This window comes from Sinohyriopsis cumingii, chromosome 2 (assembly GCF_028554795.1).
Source record: "Sinohyriopsis cumingii isolate HCF-2022 chromosome 2, ASM2855479v2, whole genome shotgun sequence".
Taxonomy (NCBI): domain Eukaryota; kingdom Metazoa; phylum Mollusca; class Bivalvia; order Unionida; family Unionidae; genus Sinohyriopsis; species Sinohyriopsis cumingii.
The window spans coordinates 83791908-83813429 of NC_142962.1; the positions used below are offsets into that span (position 1 = coordinate 83791908).

The following is a 21522-nucleotide window of genomic DNA, read 5'->3' on the forward strand; positions in this document are numbered from 1 at the left end:
TTAACAGCAATACTAATTGCATTCCAGGTTTAATTTATCTCCCTCAAGTGTTTTTTGCTCAATCTTATTTACAAGGGTTGTGTTTAAAGTTTCAAAATTCAAAGTTAAAGTCATCAGGACTTAATAAAGTCTTGAGAATCTAGTCTTATGGTATCTAAATAACTAATTTTGTCTAGTTTGGCTAATAGTTTCAGAGTTATCTTGATTTAAAGATAAATGTAAACAAGGTTTCCAGGAACAATTTTAAAACCTCGCATAATTTGTGTGTTCAAAAGTAAAAAATAGCTCAAACAGACAATAAATCATTTCAGATCATCCAGAAATAAAATGCACTGGCAAAATCTATTTTTAGGAAATTGGTGAACTTAATCTTGGAGTTACTGCTATAAAATAGTGTTTTTTCATTGACTTAGGGAAATGAAATAAAAAAGATGCATTGAATGCAGTTGATTAGAACTAAAGTTATCATTTTCAAAGTTAAATAAAGGCACAAAATAAAATATCAGTGTATATATGGTTTATATGTATCAGCTTTTAATTGTATGTCAGCAGAATAATGGTTTTAAATATAAAGAACTACATAAAAAACTACAGGAAGAAAAACCCTTTTAAAGTGAAATTTACACAAAGCACTACCAGATAAAAGATAAAAGGTAATGATGTGAAAATTCTCCAAAATGTAAAGAAAATAAAAAACAATAGTAAAAATATACAGCCCTAAGGGTCAAATGTTGCTAAATAAACTGCATTGCCACAAAAGTCACAAATCTTCTCTGGCAATATATCATGATCAAATTCTTTAAATGAGTTCATATCAAAGAAATTGTCTCACAGGGTGGCTGTAGGTACATTCAACAAGAATGCACTCTATTATCATTGGGCACTTGCTGAACATATACTTTGGTCAATATTACCATCTTCAAGAGGAAGGCTGGAGTCAGGTATGTCAGTCTCATGACTGGCACAATACTATGTCATCTCAGTAATTTCTTCTACATGAGGAATGCCACAAAATTTTGACCTTAAAGCTACTCATCATAAAAAGTATAAGGTTCTCAAGTTATCATCCAGAAAATTAAAAGCATCAGCAAATTTTGGTTTTAGGAGAGGATTAAACTAATTTTAATAATGTAATACTTACCTGTCCCTATTCCAATGCCTACCTTTTCCAGAACAGAATTACCCTAATCCACATTAAAAAAATTAATATTCCATTTGAGAGAAAACATTCCTGAAAATCTACAACAGAATGAACACTGACACAATCAAACTCCAATACCACAGGCCCCATGTACAGTATCCATCATTTTTCTTGGACCCAGACTACTAATGGGACATCAGAGATGTCTATCTTGATCATCCCCAGTACAGATACAAATGAGAATGGGAATCTTAGTAGAAAGTGATGCAACCATACGCAGCCAATTCTTTGCCAAAAACCCACAAAGGAGAGAAAGAGACCTCTTAGAGAGAACTTACCACTGAACTGTAATCAGCACTTTTTTACAAATGATGCATGAAGCTCACTTCTTCTACTTGCAGACAGTAAGGAGAACAGGAAGACAGTTTTAAAGGTAGGGTTCTTCAATGAAGTTTCCCTGAACAGTTTAGAAAGAGAATCTGACAAAGCCTACAAAACATACGATAAATTCCATCTAAGTATTAGTGAGCATGATACAAGTCTCTGCAGTTAAAAGTACTTTATAAGATTAGAGAGAAAATGAATGGCACCAATGGCCAGAATCCTGGAGAACTTGAGTGTGCTAGACAGAACTGCCCTACAGCCCTTAATATTAGAGTTGGCAACTTTGCTAGCAAACTCATCCAGGTGGATTGAACACTTGAGATAAGCAAAGCATGAAGATGGAGAATTTATGATCTGCTGCAAAAAAGGTACCCCTTATGCCGGTGCAACAGTTCCCTGGTCTGAAATAATGATGGTTAGGTCTGCCAGCAGGTCAAGTAGATTGTTGAACCACAATTGTTGGAGCCACAGAGGACCTACTAGAATGAACATGGTTGTTCTGACTTTGTGAAGCACTTTTGGAATTGTTCTAAAGAGTTGGCAGGCATAAGCAAACAAAAGATCAAACATAAGGCTGAATGTGTCCACTGCCCAAGTCCTCTAATTTGATACTGGGGAGACATAAAATGGGACTTTGTTATTCAGTCTCATCATAAATAAGTATACCAAATTTCTACCCAGTCTGAACAGGGACACAGTTACAGATTAATGCAGACACTAAAACCTTGTCTCCCCTTGACAGAACATCAGCCAGAATATTTACTCATCTTGATAATGGCAAATTTAAGGGTGGACCCACCCCAGGGCTGACCAGCAAATGAGGTTCCAAATCACCATAAAAAGAGAAGAAGCATGTGCACCTCCTTGTTTCCTAAGTTGTGCTACTACCCATACGTCAGAGGACACATCATTCAATGACTCCATATTCATGAATGGCTAAGAATACTGACCTCATTTCCAGATTAATTTTGTTATGAGTAGCTTCTTCTGGCCATATGAGCCATAAAAAAATTTATTCCTTGTGGCTCTAGGTTAGTAACCCAACCCAAATCTGATGGATTAGTATACAGATAGGAGTAGGTTCAGTGGCATTCAGTAGGACTCTGGACAGAAAAACGCCCTAACTGGCCCACCAACTCCAGTGGCTATGAAAACCTGATCTTGGTGAAATTCAAGCTGACAGGGGATCCCTTTGCAATCTCCAGTTCTTTAAATGGAGAAACTGGGGAGGGTACAAGGACAGTCTTCCTCTGGTAACCAGGTTCACCACAGAAATCAAGGTCTCCAGAAGGCTTACATAAAGTCAAGCCATTAATGAATTTCCCAATTGAAAAACCACCAAAAGAGCTAGGATTCTGCTTATCATGTCCAGTGGAATACAAACTCATTCTAAATTGGACAGAAATCTCATTGCAACATAAATAAAGTGAGAGGGAATTAGCTTCTCTGGATTTGGAACAAGTCCTTGCTAGGTCACTATGGGCCAGCAATGGGACAGATCTGGCAAGTGAAACTCTCTGAGGTTCTCGTACAATAACCAGTTATTGAAATAATGGAGGCTGAGATCCCCAGTGTACTTAGGTGAGCAGTAACTACTCCATGACCCTGGTAAAATCTCTGGAATCAGAGTCTAGGCCAAATGGCCCAGCAAAAAATTTGAAAACACCTCTCAAGCAAACACAGAAATTTTTCCTGAGAGGAGGAGTGTGTGTGTGATTAGGATTTTTAATGTAACTTTAACAATTTTTCAGTCATATTGCTACAATGTCTGCATTGTGGCAGTTTGTAGTGATGTCTAGCACTGGGGCATCATGCCGCAGACATGTAGCATCATCTCCCACCCAGTCACATTATCCTGACAACAGGCCAACCAGTCCTGACACTAACCTCTTACTGCTGAGTGCCTAGTGAGGCAGCTGTTAGTACCATTTTTGTAAGTCTTTGGTATGAATTGGCCATGGTTCAAACCCATGACCTCCTGCTTCCAAGGTGGATGCTCTAATGACTAGGCCACCAGAATGGTCATGAGAGGAGGAAGAACTATATAACAATACACATCTTCTTTATAGACTAACTAGTTGCTGCACCTTGTAGCTGTTCTGATTGAGGTGGTAGTCTCCATCTTGAATGATTCCTTCTAGAGAAACTTGTTTAAAGCAAAATGACTGATGATTAGCCAAAAGTTTCTGCATTGTTTGAATACCAGGAAAATCAGTGAGTAAAAGGCTGAATATTGGTCACTACTACTAACCCTAATGTACCATTCTGAATTAGGGTGTGCTTCTTTTCCCTTATTTGAACCAGTTATGACTGGTAAAACAGGATGAGGGTCCTTGAAAGAGGATGTTCAGGAAATGAAGCCAATAGCCCTCCCATAGACTAAAAAGGACCCTCATATCTTCGGTGATGCATGATCAAACCTCCATGAGGGATACATGACAGGAGAGAGAGAGCTAGTACCGCAGTTGTCTCACATATCCTTAGGAAAGGGATAGGGGATTGCAAACTTCCTTCCTGGGCACTTCCAGCCCACTTCATCAAGCTTCAGAATGGCAAGAGCAAGATTTAAATTGGGGTTGCTTCCTCGACTAAGAATGCATCCCTTTGAGGAACTTTGCTGAAAGCCCTGAGAGGTGATCGGAATGAACATGCTTCCTGGCCGGTTTCAACATGCTAGAGGCAGATACAAGGGACTGGTGTTGTTGATCCCTAAGATCCTGTGATACAACAGAGAGAATGAGACCTCCAGTAACCATCTCATCTCCATTGGGGCAGCCCTAAGAAGGTTCTTACCATCATCCAGTAAGTGTATAAGGCAACATCTCTGATGAGGTGGAGCCATCAAGTGCATTAGTATGGCAGGAGACTGAGATTCTTCCATCAGAAGACATAAGGTCGCTGCTGAAAAAAAGATCAGTGTGTGAGGTGATGAGAGACCTAGCCTTAAGTTTCAGTGTCTCCATTGTCGTAACTGGAAGGTGAGCCCATGTTCCCATCAAAATACCAACTTGCAGCCTCCTAATCAAGGGCCTGCATGCTGTAGCTGACTGTCAAAACCAGCAGTTTCAGTTGTGGGGGGCTTGACAACCCCTTACAATGTCTAGTGAACATGCAGCCCCTCAAAGATCTTTAAGATGGCTCTCTAAAAATAACTGAATGAGGGAGAAAAAGGCGGTCTGGGCATGAGGCATACCCTAAAAGTCTCTCCAAACTGAAGAGAATTTTCTTGTCTTCTGAGCCAGAGGACAGTGGATGTAAATCTTGGAGAAGGCAGCAGTAAACTTGGGATCTCTTCCTCCTCCACTGCTTGAGATGATAAGTGGGAGAGGCAGGGGACTCAGAGAAAGCAGGAGGTGCTGTTTCAACCTGTTTCTCAGTAAACTCACAAGAGTTCAGTAATAATGATGCAACATTCTTGTCCTGCTCTCACTGCTGAGAACCAGGACTTTCCAACCCCAGCTTTCTCAGCCAAGGGAAAGACCTGGTGGTAGGGGTATCCTTGTCTTCCAACTCCTGATGAGAAGAGATGGGGTTGTTTCTATTAGCTGACTTTGCAGGAGGACAAGAACAATTCTTGACCTTCTCTGAGTGTATGGAAGAAGAAGCCCCCCCCCCCATATTTTTGACTTCACACAAGCAGACATCGTGGGCCTGTGACCTGCAACACCAGAACTGTTAATCAACACAATATTAATGATAAAGTGTTATAAATTAATTATATGATTTTAGTCACTGAGTGGTACAAGATCTCCAAAGGACACGATTGATGATAATGAATGGTGTGGGACCTCCTAAGAGAATATTACAGATTCGCTCTGTAATATTAGTCAACATACCACTTTAAAATATATATAGGACATCACAAAAATTACTGCTTTGACAGGGAAGATAATACCTACCCTAGAATTCAGGAAACATCTAAAATAACTATAGTAATGTTACAGTGGCAACAGACTGGATGTTAATTGGAATACCCTTAACCTACACAAATCATGAACGGAAAGGGTATAAAAAAAGGTAACCAATGAATAAAAAAGACAATAATGCCTCAAATATCATGAGATCCTATGCCACCATTATACATACCAAGGACTGAGGGTATTATCTCTCAAATAATACAGAAGACCAGATCTTAATGCCAAAACTGTGAGAAAAAAGTGCCAACAATGTCTTCATGAAAGAACTGCAATAGTAAAATTAAACTAAGTACGGTATAAAGGTCTAAAATTACAATCATTACAAAAGATAATTACCTTTGTTTGGGATCAAGTTCATTATCTTGTCTTTGGCAGTTAATAATCGCTTCACAGATAGAGCAATGCTGAAAATGTATTATATCTTTCCAGGTTAAAGATTACAAAACCTATACATGCTCTAATAAACCTGATAATACAATAACAATTTTCATCTATTATGCACCTCTTTCTTGTTTCATTATGTCAAAAATTTGAAAGAAAAACATATTGTCAGATAGTGTACATTAGGTTGTCACTGAAATTTTTTATCTAAATTAAAGATTGATACAGTGTGTGGTGGGTGGGAGATAGTATATCAAATAATTAAATGATGTGGGTTCATATTTCAAATGCATGTCAAGCCACTTCAAAATAATGATGCATACATTAGTAAGTTTGATCATTATCATTGGAGGATTTATTTTCATCTTCAAAAACCATCTTAATACAATTAAAAACTTAAATCTAAACACTGTGAAGGAAACAAAAATGTTAGTAATGGTAATATGAACGATAAACCAAACACTATAAATTTAACCTGCTTTTTATAAAGATCAAACATTTACTAAATTTGGATTCAGGTTTCTTTATCTTGAGATATTTTGAGGATTAATTTTTTTAATACAATGCTTTTGAGATAAAATAGTTGCAATTAAAGGAAACTGTGCCATAAAAGTGAAGGATTTCATACACATGCAAACCTTCGAATACATCATGATGCAAGAGATTGAACTAGCATAAGGTTTTGCAACTGGCTACAATGATAAACCAAACTAAATCAGCCACCTTACAAAAGGGTAAAGTGAAAGACTTGATTGAAATATAAATCATCATTTCATTTGTTTTGACAAAAGATGATATAGCATTCAGCACAAGATGATCAATGTCTTAGATGTTATGTTTAAAAAATGATTATTAAACAAACTGCAACTAAACAAGCTTTTAAATAGTAAAAGCTAACTAGAGTTCTGTTGCCAGTCAGTCTTCTTCATCATGTATAAATTTTGGAAAGCTGGCCTCAATGACCTAGTTTTGATGCATGGCACATCTTCATTCCACAATACATCTGCACAGCAACTTTGGATGCAACATTTTTATGCAATTTTGAATAATCTTCGGGAAGTGTGTTTGGGTGGTGCTGCACAATATGAAGTGTGTCATACCAATGCAGTTTGGGTGGTGCTGCACATTCATTACCTAATGCACCAATACTTCGAATTTGGTTGGAATACCTATAATTAATAGAAGTTACAGCTGTGACAGGGAGGATAAACACACTACAAGTTTAGTCACAACAGATGTACTAAAACAGAAGTTACAACCTTGTCATAGGGGAAAGACAGACACAGAGACAGAAGGAAATGTGAATCCCATAATTTGTAAACATATCAAAGTGTTACTATTATTCTGTTTAATTATGTATTCCAACTGCCTTATATAATCAATGCATTATAAATAATATACTCACTTTATGACACCTTTTGCAATATTCCCTAGAGCTGTTTTGGGATCTTTGAATATTCCTGGAAAACTATTAATTATGTCCTGAGCAGATTCAAAGATCTGGGTTGCAGACTGAGGTATGGTGATTGTGACTGTTTCAACTATAGTCTAAAAATAAAAAAATCATGTCACAAGCCAAACAGGAAAATAATACACAATCTTTTCATGACCATTTTTTTCCTATAATAATCCCATTTTCCAAAACCAATATACCTGTAGTAGTCTTTCTTCTGCAATTTAGTAAAAGCAGCATATTGCTGAAAGAATACCTTGTTCCCTTTCTTTTAAAGCAAATTGTTTTCAGATATTTGCCTTCAGAAATCTCAATACTCAGTGGTCTTTCCCATGTATCAACCTTACTTCAGTGCTTCTGATATGAGTGCTGTACTCCTCAATTTTTAACACAAGCAAAATATTGTTTCCATGATTTAACTATTTATGGACAAGGCATTGATTATAGCTTGTACTTAATATAGCAAGAAAGAGATAAATTTTGTGTTTTTTTCCATCTTCATACTCTTAAAATCATAAATGACTACTTCATCTATAATATGTGAGAATAGTTTGATGTTTTGCTTAAAATCTTAGCAACTCAGCCTCAAAAAGAAACTTTTAAACAGTTGCTTTCCTACACATTCAGTCATCATCCCTTTACAAATCAAGAAACATTTTCATAGGATATAACAGCAGCAGCGAATCCAAGCATTTAATTTACTTGCACCTACAGCAACAGGAAATGGTTCCACAGAGGGGAGTGTTAGGTACACACACACACACGGTCATAGTAAGACAAGATCTTGATTGCTAAATCACAGTGAGTTTACATCTCGTCATGATCCAGACACTGACAACTAAACACAAAAAAATCTAGCAATCAGGATCCAATTGCTGTGATAATAATATTTTTGTCATATATCAATCGATTTACAGATAATTTAATAAAACCACTATTTGTAACTAAAAACAAAAGAAACTGATTAATTCTATTCTGATCCCTGGGTCAGCATTGTGGTAGTGTCCTTGGGCAGGGCACTTTACTTCAATTGCCTCATTACTAAAAAAAACCCCACTTGTGTTGCTGTGTTGAATAGCAACCAAACCAAACCAAACATTCTGATCATTTGATATGCACAGGAATATTGTAGTTGTAGGAATGAAGTGCATGAAACAATCACTGTCAATAATATGAATTCTTTCATTTGGAGGTCAGCAGACCAACACTTGTGATTTACAGCTTATTGTGCAGTTGTTAAAGTTTCCATCACAGAAAATTTCACCAGCTTTCTCTCCAAGACATGGTTGTTCATGCTGGGTCAGTTTTAACTAGAAAACCTCAAGGAAAAGGAAGTTACAGCCTCGTTTGAGAGTATGGTGTTACTGAATCAGAAAACGTTAATATCATTTTTCTCCTTTAAAGAAATGATCATAAATTGCTGGGTCTTTGTTGAGGTGGTGAAGCAAAATTTAATGATGTAAATAATTACTTGTTGTTATCTGCATATTTCACTTTTTCAAGTACAAAATTACCCTCATCCATGTAACAACAATTCATCATCCAATTGAGGGATCATTCATGAATATTTTGGAAATTCAAACCAGCAGAACACAGACCCAGTCTGCTCTCACATATCACAGGCCCATGCATAATTATTTTAAGGATGCAGACTTTTGGAACATCACAGCAAGGTAGGAGGAGGAAATGTGACAATAACTACAGGTAAATATTACATCATTAAAATTAGTTTTAATGCCCCCCCACATACATTTTAATATCTGTGATATGTTACCTGTTACTATTGTATAGATGACTTTGCCAGTTTGGAGGAAGGCTGATACCCCTCCTCAAAAAGACTTAATTAAACAAGGGAATACTCATCTACTTTAGTAAATTGGAATAAGATTAGGCCACCTTTTTGTCGCAACTATGGGCCCCAAGAAAACATCTGCCTTCACAATGGTGCACCAAAAGAAAGAAGCTAAAAGGAAAAGGGAGTGTGTGACCACCAAAATGCGGTCTTCACAATATCCTCCAATGATGAATGAGTTAGACAGGTCCTTTAGGTAGCAATGATGGCTCAAACCTCATGCTTTAAGGTATCACGGTACCAATTGTTTTTCCATATACCTCAATGCTAATGTTTTGTGAAATAAATATACTTTCTGTCCTACTTTGGCATGCATGTCACACGCTGTCATATAGAACAATGCTAGATTGTCAATTTGACAATGACATAACCAGGTACTCCATTGCATTTAAGAGAGATAACTCTACTGGAACTAGACAGGGGTAAGAGTTATCTAGTCACAACAAGCACATTTTCAGTCATGTGTACCATATTTTAAAAAAATCATAAAAAATACAAAATATGATCTAGATAGAAATTAACACAAACTCACATGTTGCCAAGAGGCTCAACTTTTTTTTAAGCCAAACAGAAAGTACAAGTCTTACATAATGCACCAATCACAGCTAGTTTTGTTCTTTAATTCTGAATACAATGTTCCATACACCTTAAGCTCCGCCCACCTGGACTTGCGCAATTGGTACCGTTATACCTTAATCTACATGAATGAGAGGACTAACTTGCTCCTTCTGGACAGACTCTGCCAATCTGCCAAAATATTCCACTTGCCAGGAATCAGACAAACTTGGAGGGTAATCCCTTCCAAGGTTGCCCTGCAAAGGAGGTTCCACACCTCCATACATAGAAGGGGCATGTCTCTTTGTCATCTGAGGTGTGTTACCACCAATGTGTCATCAGAGGAGACCATCACACAGTGATCCTTTATCTTGTTGATACACGTTGCAGAGCTAAAAGTAGCTCCCTCATTTCCTAATTAAGTATGTCTTGGGTAGTTTCTTTCATGGTCCATGAACCCAAGAACTCAGAAAATCTTACCCTTCCTGCTCCAAATGAGTGTCCCACCCCACCCAAAATCTAAGATGTCTGTAAACAGACAGGAGTGGGGTTCTAGGGTGTGCATGAGGACTACAATAAGAAATCAGTCCCTATTTGCCCACCAATGCAATTGGTGGTGAAAACTGGTTCTAGAGAAATCTGAAGTTTGTGGTTTCTAGTTCACCAAAAGAAGCAAATGGAAGGGGCACATGTACAGTCTTCATAGGGAAACCAGGTATGCCATTAATTTTGAAATCCCCAGAAAAGATAAATATACTGGTAGGTGAGTTGATGAGGTCTTTGGTTTTACTTCCTAGCAGGGCAAAGATTCTGTCTACTCTCTCCTACAGGACATGGACTTAACCATGTTGATGCTGAAATTCAACCCAATGTACATGAAATCTTGAGGTGGAATAAGCAATGATTTCTCCAGGTTGAGTAAAAGGCCCAGATAGGTCACTATGGACCAGCAGTAAGACAGAATTTGTCTGAGCACTCACAAATGGCCATTATGGATCAACCAGTCATCAAAATGCTGGAGTAAAGATATCCCCAGTGACTACTCTCATTACTCTGGTAAAAGCTCTGGGTGCATAGGTGAGACTGTACTTGCTTTAAAGAACTTTGCTGAAGGTCCCTGGGTGGGAAGGAGGGTTCTGCTTCCTGGCTGGCTCCATGTACATCTGCACCCTCTGTCATCAGAATGCTTTGGACTTGAGGAGGGTGCTACTTCTCCCTCATGGAGGGGACAATTCACTTTCTGTCCTGCTATTTCCTCCCTTGGAAGAGGTACTGCACCTGACCCTAACAGGCTTTTACATTTTCCTTAAATGTCTCCAAAGAGAATGATCCCATATGCTCCTGGGATTGAGGAGACACCTAAGAACTAATCTTTCCCCTCTGAGACCTGGGGGTCTCAGAGAAGGAACACAAGTGTTGAGATTAGGAGGAAGAGGAAGAGGAAGTGGAATATAATTAAGACCCTTTCTGAGTGATGAGAGACCCATAATCAAACATTATCTAAAACTCCTATACTGTAGGTAAATATTGATTACAATGAAGTGAAACCAGCAAAGAATGATTATATATGAAAAGAGGGGAAGTGTAAGTCTGACTCAATCTCTCCAGTTATGATTAGGTCTGTGTGCCATCCTGTGGTCAATCACAGTTTGACTATACCTCCATGCTTGTTGGTACCCCCTACTGATTTCAATAATGAAAATCTTTAATGTGATAAAAAGTGCACAGAACTTAGCCAGTTCATTCACTGCTTTATAATTTCTAACTTGAATGTGACCAGAGTGGCCCTAACATTGGCATCCTCTGCGCCTTTCATGCTAAACAGATTTTCCATGTTAACATGGCGCCATTTTGAGTACACTATGGGCAAGTTGATTTCCTCAGACAACATTGTGGCATAGTTCATCCTATTTGGTAACTGCCAGATAATTCGGTAAATTACCATAATGTTGAGAGTTTAGAGTTATATCCTTTCCCCAAATGTACTTAGAAATTACACTGCTTGTTAAATCCACATGAAAGGCAAATTTGTAATTGTTATTCTTTTCTTTTGCTTGATTTAACTTTGTAAATATCAGAAGCAGACAACATAGTATTTGCCTTCTATGTACATACATTTGTAGTCATGATACAAACCTTTGCTGAAAATGGTCTTGACCAGGAACTGGAAATAACTGGCAAACTGGGTCATCTTTTACACTGAAAACTTCTGTTTGGAATGAAACACACAGATGATAATGGTGTTAGGGTCCCACCTGGGCATAATCAGGTTTGAAATTATGAATCAATAAATGAATTAAGTGCTGTTCATCATTTATATCATTTATGTCTTTTGTCTTTTAAATTGGTAGAGTGGTACAAACAAACAGGGAGGTATATTCAGACTAACATCCACAATAATTGATCTGTGCATTTGCAGCAAAATATAATATAATAAGGAATTAAAATGAGTGCAGTGCTATCCAGACTCACCATAAGTGAAGGAATGGTATGCAACCACCTTAACACACAATCAGATACAGCATCCCCTTTCTGCAAGTCTTAAACTCAACACACAATGCATGAGTCCCTCAGAAGAACTGAAGGTTTACTAGGCAAAACAAGTTTGCAGAAAAATAAAACCATTTATTCCTTTCAAATACTGGTATACTTCATTGATAACAAAATGTTAAACACCTTGTAAATATTATTATCCATTAAGGGGATCACTAAAAGAAAGAATTTCAAGACATCCATCATGGCACCTTTAGTAGCAATAACAGTATCTATTTGAAAAGTACATGTCAGTATGATGATTTAGTCAGGAGAAGCAGTGATCTTATTGATATCAAAGTAATATTAGTGAAGATGAGAATGTTAGCTCATGATGACAATCATAATAATCAATTTACTTTGGTTGTACCTTATGGAAAGGAGCATAAGGAAAGAAAATACCACAAACTGCCCAGAGTGGATGCCAAAGATGACACCCAAGATGATGGAAAGTCTACAAGATTTAAAGAGAAACTTGAAATGCAAAGTTTATTTAAAGAGCTGATACAAGGCATGGTAGAATTCAGTTACAGGAATTCTTAAGTGAGTATTTAAAAGTGAAAAAGAGTAAATTATAACAGGTTTTATATGAAATATTTTCCTCTGGGTAGAATGTGCAAGTATGCATTTGTTTCAAAAATAATGAGGTATGATTGATTCATCAGACAAAGAGAACATGTCAATGTGACTTTTCTTAGTATCCTGTGACTACTATGTTAACATGTGCTTTCCATGTGATGAATTTGGATTTTTCCAGGTTGCAGCAACAGTGACAGGTTTCTTGTGGTTGTTCTCAGAATAAATATGTTGAAAATTATGTGTCTTTTTCTTGTTTAAAATACATTACATTACTTTGTATAATATTTTAGAAATTTTTGCACAACAACATTGGAAAGGGTTTTTTGTTCACATCACATGAATAATGAAGCCCTGATATCATGAAAATGTAGACTGTGCAATTTGGAAAGTCATGTGACTAGCAATGCAAATGGAAAGAACCAGGTCAGATTTCATCAGGCAGTAATTTTGTCTCCTCTGTCAATGAATTAAAGACATAAGAAATGTTATACTTGACATTTTTAAGAAGAAAAATCATCTTCATATCGATTTCATAAAAGTATGGCATGATAAAAGTTTTTTATAAGTTTGCTAGACTTGGTAATAAGAAGCTACCCTATTCCAATACATGGTTTTGGCAGGCCAACATTTCAATAGGCAATGTGGTCTGACCTCACACCACAACATAAATGTCAAAATATCTAAAATATGGTAGGAAAGCACAGAGAAAACTCAAATGAACAGTCTTTGATACACAACTTTAACATAAAAATCTAAGAAGACCTCTATAGATTTATACAGCCTCATTTTGAAATGTGATTTGTAAAACCCTCATTTGTCCTAAATCTTTATGTGAGTAACTTAATCTTGGGGATTTGTGATTAGTGCTCTGAGAACTTGGACATCATCAAATTAATCAGATTTTGCACAATTCTGTTTCATAGCGCTGACTGGTGACAATGAAGGTATCTGACTATTTAAGTGATGAAAACTGCTAGTTGGACAGGAAATTTCCATCCTTGGGCTAGAAGACTACTGCTAATTTTGAGCTCTGATATAATTGGTAAAATCTTTTTGTGATTAAAATTTGACAACTGCATAACAACTGTAAATCACATACATGGGTCTGCTGCCCCCATGCATGAAAAAATTTGTGTCATTAACAGTGATCATAGTGAAATTAGTGACTGTTGTTTCAAGCACTTCATCCCTAAAACTGTGATATTCATGCACACAAAATTGTAATTCAGTCTATGATTCAACATACATGTGACAGAACCAAGATTTTAAACCAAATTTTGATAAGTAGATTGGCTTCTAAACCAACAGATTATTTTTATTGGCATAAATTTTATGTTCTTCAAAGGGATTGAAAACAAAACTATGCTCAGCCTCCACATAAGTTCTAGCTTCAGTATTCCTGCTGCTGAGTTTGTAAGGTTGCTGACTGCTCTACAATAATCCTCTAAGTTATGTTCACTCCATGAAGTTCCTGACTTGGACTTGAGATGTATTATGGAGCCTCATCCTCAAAGGCTTCTTTCTCTTCATGGCTCAGATCCAAAAATCTGTTGGCAGGCTTCACCAACAGTAAATTAAAAAAATAAAGATCAACTTAGACTTGAAAATAACATTGAAAAAAGACATAGTGTATTTATGCTGTTATGAATAATTTATGCCAACTTTACAATTAATTATCTTGTATTATATTGTTAACTGATAAGTTAATATATGTGCAATAAAACTTTAAATAGTTTATGAAATATAAAATATGCATACCTCTAAAACACAGAATGCAAACTCAGGACCTTTGCTATTCCCCTGCACATACTTAAATTATGACATACAAGTATTCTTAAACTTGTAATATTTTTTAGCCAGTGGTTTCTTAGCATTGGGAAAAAGTAAACATTTTGGCATTTTGCCATGAATGAAACAAAATATGTAAGATATCTCCTTAAATATTCCTTTTCAAACATCCTGAACAATAGAATAACAATTAAACATGACAAAATTCAAAATACTTACTCAAGTGCATCTGACAAAATCAGTCTCTCCATCTTATCACCCCTCCACCAGAGGTCTGCAGATTTTCATCAAAGGCTAAGAAGACATCATGACTACCTTTTTTTATTACTTATAACACTCCCAAAAACTTCCTGCATTTGGCCTTTCCATGAATTCCAACAACAAGGTAATCAATTAACCCTTTACCTCATAGAGCATAGTGACAAAGTGCAGTTCACTATACATAGAACACAGGTTACCTAGCCGACCGCATACGCATAGCTTGCCTGTGAACTATTAAGCAATGTAGTGTATGTTACGTTTAACAGCAATTTTAACCATTTTACATTTTTGGTACACATCTATTACATGTGGAACAATTTAAGAGTAAAGTCCGATTGTTATAGCTGTGTAATTACACTGGACAACAAATTTTTACAAAAGTCATGTTACTGAAATAAAATTAGTCAATTCTTATCAATTTTTATGTGCTGAACACGAATATGACAGTCAAATTGCAAAATTGGCTCTAGTTTTTTTGTAATCTGCAAGAAATTAATGTTTACATAACGAAATGCATTCCAATAGTAAAAGGTCAACTGTAATAGCCTACCTATAAAAAATCAAGTCATTGACTACATCTTAGATTTCTTCGCCTGTCTCTTGTACAGCTGTTCGGGAGCATCTCTGAGGAGTGTCCAGCAGTAGTCAGCCAGCATTGTAGTGGACCATTTTCCCTGGTATCTTTGTTCCATTGTTGCGATATCTTGATGAAAACGTTCGCCGTGTTCATCACTAACAATACCACAGTTGCTAGGAAAGAAATCCAAATGGGAATGAAGGAAGTGAATCTTTAGAGACATATTGCAGCCAAGTTTCTTATACTTCATCAACATGTCTTCTACTAGTTCCTTATAGTTTTCTGCCCTAACATTTCCGAGGAAGTTTGTAGAAACTAGGCGAAAAGCATTCCATGCTTGTTTCGCGTCACCTTCCAGCAAGTTGTTGAACCGGTCATCTTTGAAAAGCTCTCGAATCTGAGGACCCACAAAAACTCCCTCTTTAATCTTTGCTTCGCTGAGTCGAGGGAATTTTTCATGCAGGTATCGGAATGCTGGCAAAGTCCGGTCAATGGCTTTCACGAAGTTCTTCATCAAACCTAGTTTGATGTGAAGGGGTGGTAGCAAGATTTTCTGAGCCTCAACCAGAGCTGGGTGTTGGATATTCTTCTCTCCAATGGCTACATTCTGCCTGTGAGTCCATTCCTTCCTCATGTAGTGCATTTCCCTTGCTCGGCTATCCCACTCGCATAAGAAACACATGTATTTTGTATATCCTTGCTGCAGTCCCATTAAAAGGGCAACTACCTTCAAATCACCACAGAGGTGCCAGCTGTACTTGTTATACTCAATGGAATTCAGTAGCTGCCTTAAGTTATCGTATGTCTCTTTCATGTGGACAGCATACGCTACTGGAATAGATGGAAGAATGTTTCCATTGTGCAAAAGCACAGCCTTGAGACTCAGTTTCGAAGAGTCCACAAATAGTCTCCATTCTTGTGGGTCATGAGTGATTTTTAAAGCATTCATGAGGCCCTCAATATCGGAACAGAATATCAGATTACTTTCCTTTCTGAAGAAAGGCTCCAATTGCTGGTGGCGCTTTCGATATGCAGTAATTGTGACATCTTCTTCTAGAAGATTCCATTGTTGGAGTCTTGATCCTAGCAATTCTGCCTTGTTCTTTGATAAGTCCAAATCACGAATCAGGTCATTTAGTTCTTCCTGTGTTATTCTGTGTGGGGTTGATGATGCACCACAGTGAAAATCTGGATCACTGCATGCTGATGGACCAGGAGAAGAACAGGTCGACTCACCTTTGTCTTCGTCAGATGAATCAAGAGAATATTCTGCTGGAGGTTCTGGAATAGGAAGTCCCTCACCATGTGGAACTGGTCTCAATGCAGACGGAATGTTTGGGTAGACTATTCTCGACTTCTTTCGCTTCGTTATTCCGCCGGAAAGAGGAGGAACCAAGCAGAAGTAACAGTCATTTAGGTGGTTGCTTGGCTCTCTCCACACCATTGGGACTGCAAACGGCATTGATGACCTTTTGCAATTCAACCACTGTGAAAGCTGTGTTGTACATGTAGCACAGCATATATGCGGAGCCCAAGGCTTGTCTTGGTCACCAACCTTGCATCCGAAGTAAAGATGATATGCCTTCTTCACTTGAGAATTGATACTTTTCTTCTGGTTGGCAAATGTCACTTCCCCACAAATATAGCAAAAATTGTCCGCGGTATTAACACACTTTCGAGGCATTACTGTTCTTTATTGTACGTAAATGGATAAAATAATAAGTTTTATGTAACAGTAGCTTGAACTGTCTCGCACAACGTCTAAAATATTTTAAATGCTGAACCTATCTGATTGGGCTTTATATAGTACACTGCTTACGTCAGCTTCAGCAGCCGCCTGGCATTAGTATAATAGGCCTACACATGTATAGTACACTGCTGACGTCAACTTACTTCAGCAGCCGCATGGCATTAGTATTGCATTGCATCAGAAAATGATGCAATCAACTGTGGATGATGTGAGCATGATGGTATTATGCAATGTTACATCATTATTCCGGATGTTGCTGCAGTCCTACTGGAGAAATTTACACAGTGAAACATATAAAATGAGGTATATGAATATCTTCAAAACGAGAGCCAATACAAATTTTTCACGGTTATATTCATGCTCGGCACACCAAAATACTACAGATTAGGGCCTTTTCAAGTCAGTAATGATTTCACTGTTGACCAGTGTTATTTATCACGGAAGAATTTGTTATGTGCTTTAAAATCTGGAGAGAATTCGTTCACCGTCATGTCAGTGAAGCCGTGTGACCAACCGTAGAGCTGCCATTTCTCATACTCGAAATTTACAAGTTTTTCATCTGTGTCTACATCACTAAGTCATCTAAATTTGATAATTTATAAAAACTAATTGCAGCCTATATCAATATCAGAGCCTTTACCTAGGTTATTGAATCTTTCATAGTTGTGATTCTAATCATGAAAACTTCGTAAGTACTGAATGAAATCCGCAACCGCCATTTTGGAGAGTGGAGATTATGACCCAGTTACTTTAAATAGCAGATATCGACCAGTACATAAACAGTGACCACGTGATCTGACGTAATTGTCATTCACAGAAATGAATGTAGTATCTAATAAGGGGTCTTCCCCGAAGGTGGCGCTATGAAAACCGGCTTAAAATGGCTGATGTTTACAGCAGACGTCAAAAGGCGCTTCTATGGGACTTTTGTAGAAGCGTCAAAAGTCGCTTCGATGCGACTTTTGTAGAGGCGTCCAAAGATGGTTGTATGAGGTAAAGGGTTAACAACTGTTTTTGAACAATTATAATTCCACTGATCTGCCACGTATCAATGATTCACACCAGTCATTGTACTGGTGGAACATTTCTGGTCCACAGTCGACTGGTTCTGGCTGGTTTCTCAAATGTGTTGATGGAACATGTTATATTTTATATTTAAAATTTTTTTTTTTTTCAAAAGTGGTTGATTTCAATTATAAGACTGTATGTGCAGTAGACAGCCTTTAAAACAATACTTTTCACATATCACCGGTAGACTCACATGATTTTATTAAAGATGAGGTACATATTAAAAAGACTCAAATATTTAGCAATTTCTTTTGTTTTTTAGTTATAAACAGTGGTTTTATAAAATTATCTAACAATAGTTAAACACATAACCAAAATTTTATTATTGTGATAATTCAATCTTGATTGCTAGATCATGTCTTTTGTCAGCATAAAAAATTTGGTATCATGAGATGCAAATCATCAAGTCATGATCCAGTTTTTCAGATTCTGACAACCTGATTTCATCTAGCAATCATGATTGCATTACTATGGCAATATTGAATATTTAATGTGTCCCTTATCTGGAGCACTGTTACTCAGAATCACCTATCTCATTGCCAAGATCATTCATTTGTCAAAAGAAAGTGTTTTTCTTGTATTGTGCTAATAAGATTCAGGTTTTAAAAAAATCAAAGGATGTGTACAAAAATTGCTCTCATGACCTTACAATCTATCAGGTCATCTACATACAAATATAAATTATAAACATAAATATGCCTCAAATGTCTCAACTGGCTTTTGCTTAACCATGCTAGCAAGATTAGTGTCAGAAATAAGTCTGAATCTCAAAAATAAAATATGTAAATACAATATAGTAGTAAGTTTCCAAATGACATAAATATTTATTAAGGTTATCTACATATGAAGCACAAACAAGCTAATCAAATTTCCTTTGCATGCATCAATCTTTTCTTTTTAATTTAATTGTTGTAACAAGGTTTATTTTATCAAAAGAGTTAAAACAATTTTACTATTACTAGCATGGCCTGAAAATATAATCAGGTCATCTATGTATAAATACATATAATCCTATACAATTTTTATAGCTCTAGTGGTTTTAGCTTAATCCTGCATATTGTTTTTAAAAAAAAAGAACTCTGCACATAGCCCAAAATCTAGTCATCTACATCTAAACAAAATTTAATTTGCCCACCTTGAGTGGTTTATGTCGAATCTTGCTAAGAATCTTCTCGGGATGGAAGGACACTCAAATAGCATGACAAAAACAAATAAAATTCTGAAAAAAAAGGTTTGGAGAAACAAACAGGGAGGCAAACAGTAAGCAAGAGATGAAATGAGTTTATGTGTTACACATACATTATAAAATGTCATAGCATCTGTCTGAACATCTTCAATCAGATCAGTGACATACTGGACCAAGTTTTGAACAGGCTGTACAAATGGTGGCATCTTGTCAGTCTTTAAAAGCTGCAAGCGGGATATCACTTCCTTAATTCTGGACCCTAGTTCCATCACCTAAAAAGGAAAGTTTATACATGGTGACTGTTTAAGTCAGTGCTGTCCAACCCATGGCCCACAGGCTGCATGCGGCCCACTAGCTGATTTTAAATGGCCCACCAGAGCTCAAGCAACTATATATTTATTGCTTTTCAGTTTTCTGCTGCAGCCCTTGGCTTCAAGAAAAACATTTTTCAGTAGCCCATGGTGTCAAAAAGGTTGGACAGTATGGGTTTAAGTTATACATACGTAAAAGTCTTGAAGGGCTAACTAAGAATGTGTTCCCCGAACATGAATGCCTCTGCCAACCACCTTTTGGTGTTACCCTGAACACCAACTGTGCTTGATAAATTGGCATAAATATAAACTTGACCAAATTTATGAACTGTGAACATAGGTTTAAGTGACCTACTTTAGCAGCACCATGTTATACTCACCAAGATGCACATACTTAGAAAGTTGATTGACTCAGTCACAACAAAATGACTCTGAAACTAAGCTAACACCAAAAACATACCTGAAGTCAATGAGGCATGAAACATTGGGTTTCGTGGCATTATTGTTTTAGAGGAATCAACACATTAAGTTACATATCTCTGTGGCTAATAATACTAAAACAACTAATCTAAATGCAAAACATACAGAAAGTCACTTAAGCATGAATATTTGGTCAAATTGATCAATAACCTAATTCTGGTGTGATGGAACTACCCAAAATATTAAGGGTGCAACAAATGAACTCAGCAAATCTATAATGCATGAAAATACAATGAATGAGCAAAAAATAAACCCCTCCCAATGTCATTGGCAAGAGGATAAGAAAATGTGGGGAGATTTTTTCTATCTGAGGTGCACAATCAAGCTAAAAAAGAGTGTCTACAGTAAGACGGTGTTATATCAAAACAAATATGTAGAAAAAGGTAGTGTATATGTCTGGGGTAAATTAATTTTAAAGACATAATACTTACCTGTTGCTATTGCATAGTTGGTACTTTTCCACAAGGAAAATACCCCAACTGAATTTTGTTATCCCATTAGGGTGAACCAGAAGATTCCAGAACACTGGGTCACTCCTGCAGGACACCCAGCACATACTGCCATGTGTACTGCTGCTCTCCGTTCTTTCTGAAGAAGCAACTAAACTTAGTGGGACATCAGTGCATGACAGGAGTAGTGAATATGGCAACAGCAACAGATAAGTATTATATCATTAAAATTAGTTATACCCCACCAACAAAATACATTTTAATATCAGTAATACCGGTAGGTACCTTACCTGTTGATATTGCATTGGTGAATTATGTCACTTTGGTAGGAAGCTTAAAGGTCCCAATTATCATCAACTGGCAAAACAAATCCCACAAGGAATACTCAACCTCATTGAAGAACAGGAGAGCACTATGGGATGGAATCCACATGGGTCACTCTCTGAGTGACAACAATTTGGGCCATAGAGAAAATGATAGTAAAAAGCAGAAAAAAGTAGTGTGAGAATGACAAAACACAGTTTTCATCACATCTTCTAATGTATCAGTTAGACATGCCAATGAGGCAGTGATGGCTCAAACCTCATGGGCTTTAATTTTCATGAAAGACAGGACCCTTAGGGCCTGGAAAGTTCTTTTGATAGTTAATGCAATCCACCTAGAAATAGTGGAAGCTGAAATATCATTTGAACTATTAATGGGAAGCAAAAGATGCTTCCTACCCTTCCTTCTCCCTTTATAGAGGCTGCGAACTAAAATTGTAGATCCCTACCTGAACATGAAAGTCTATCAGCTGAGACTGGGAATCTCAATCATGAGTGAAACAACCAATGGAAGCTAATTGTTTGATAAAATACC

At 37.0% G+C, this 21522-nt stretch overlaps 1 protein-coding gene across 1 annotated transcript in view; it reads right to left on the reverse strand.

The window, feature by feature from the left end:
• LOC149805296 (uncharacterized) overlaps positions 1–21522 on the reverse strand; it is a 174025-nt gene that overhangs the window by 121227 nt on the left and 31276 nt on the right. The window contains exons 7-9 of the mRNA XM_089933924.1: positions 19538–19696; positions 7229–7371; positions 5779–5846 (exon numbers count right to left, since the gene is read on the reverse strand). Coding sequence (XP_089790050.1) covers positions 5779–5846; positions 7229–7371; positions 19538–19696 — 370 coding nt within the window. The remainder of the gene's footprint in view (positions 1–5778; positions 5847–7228; positions 7372–19537; positions 19697–21522) is intronic.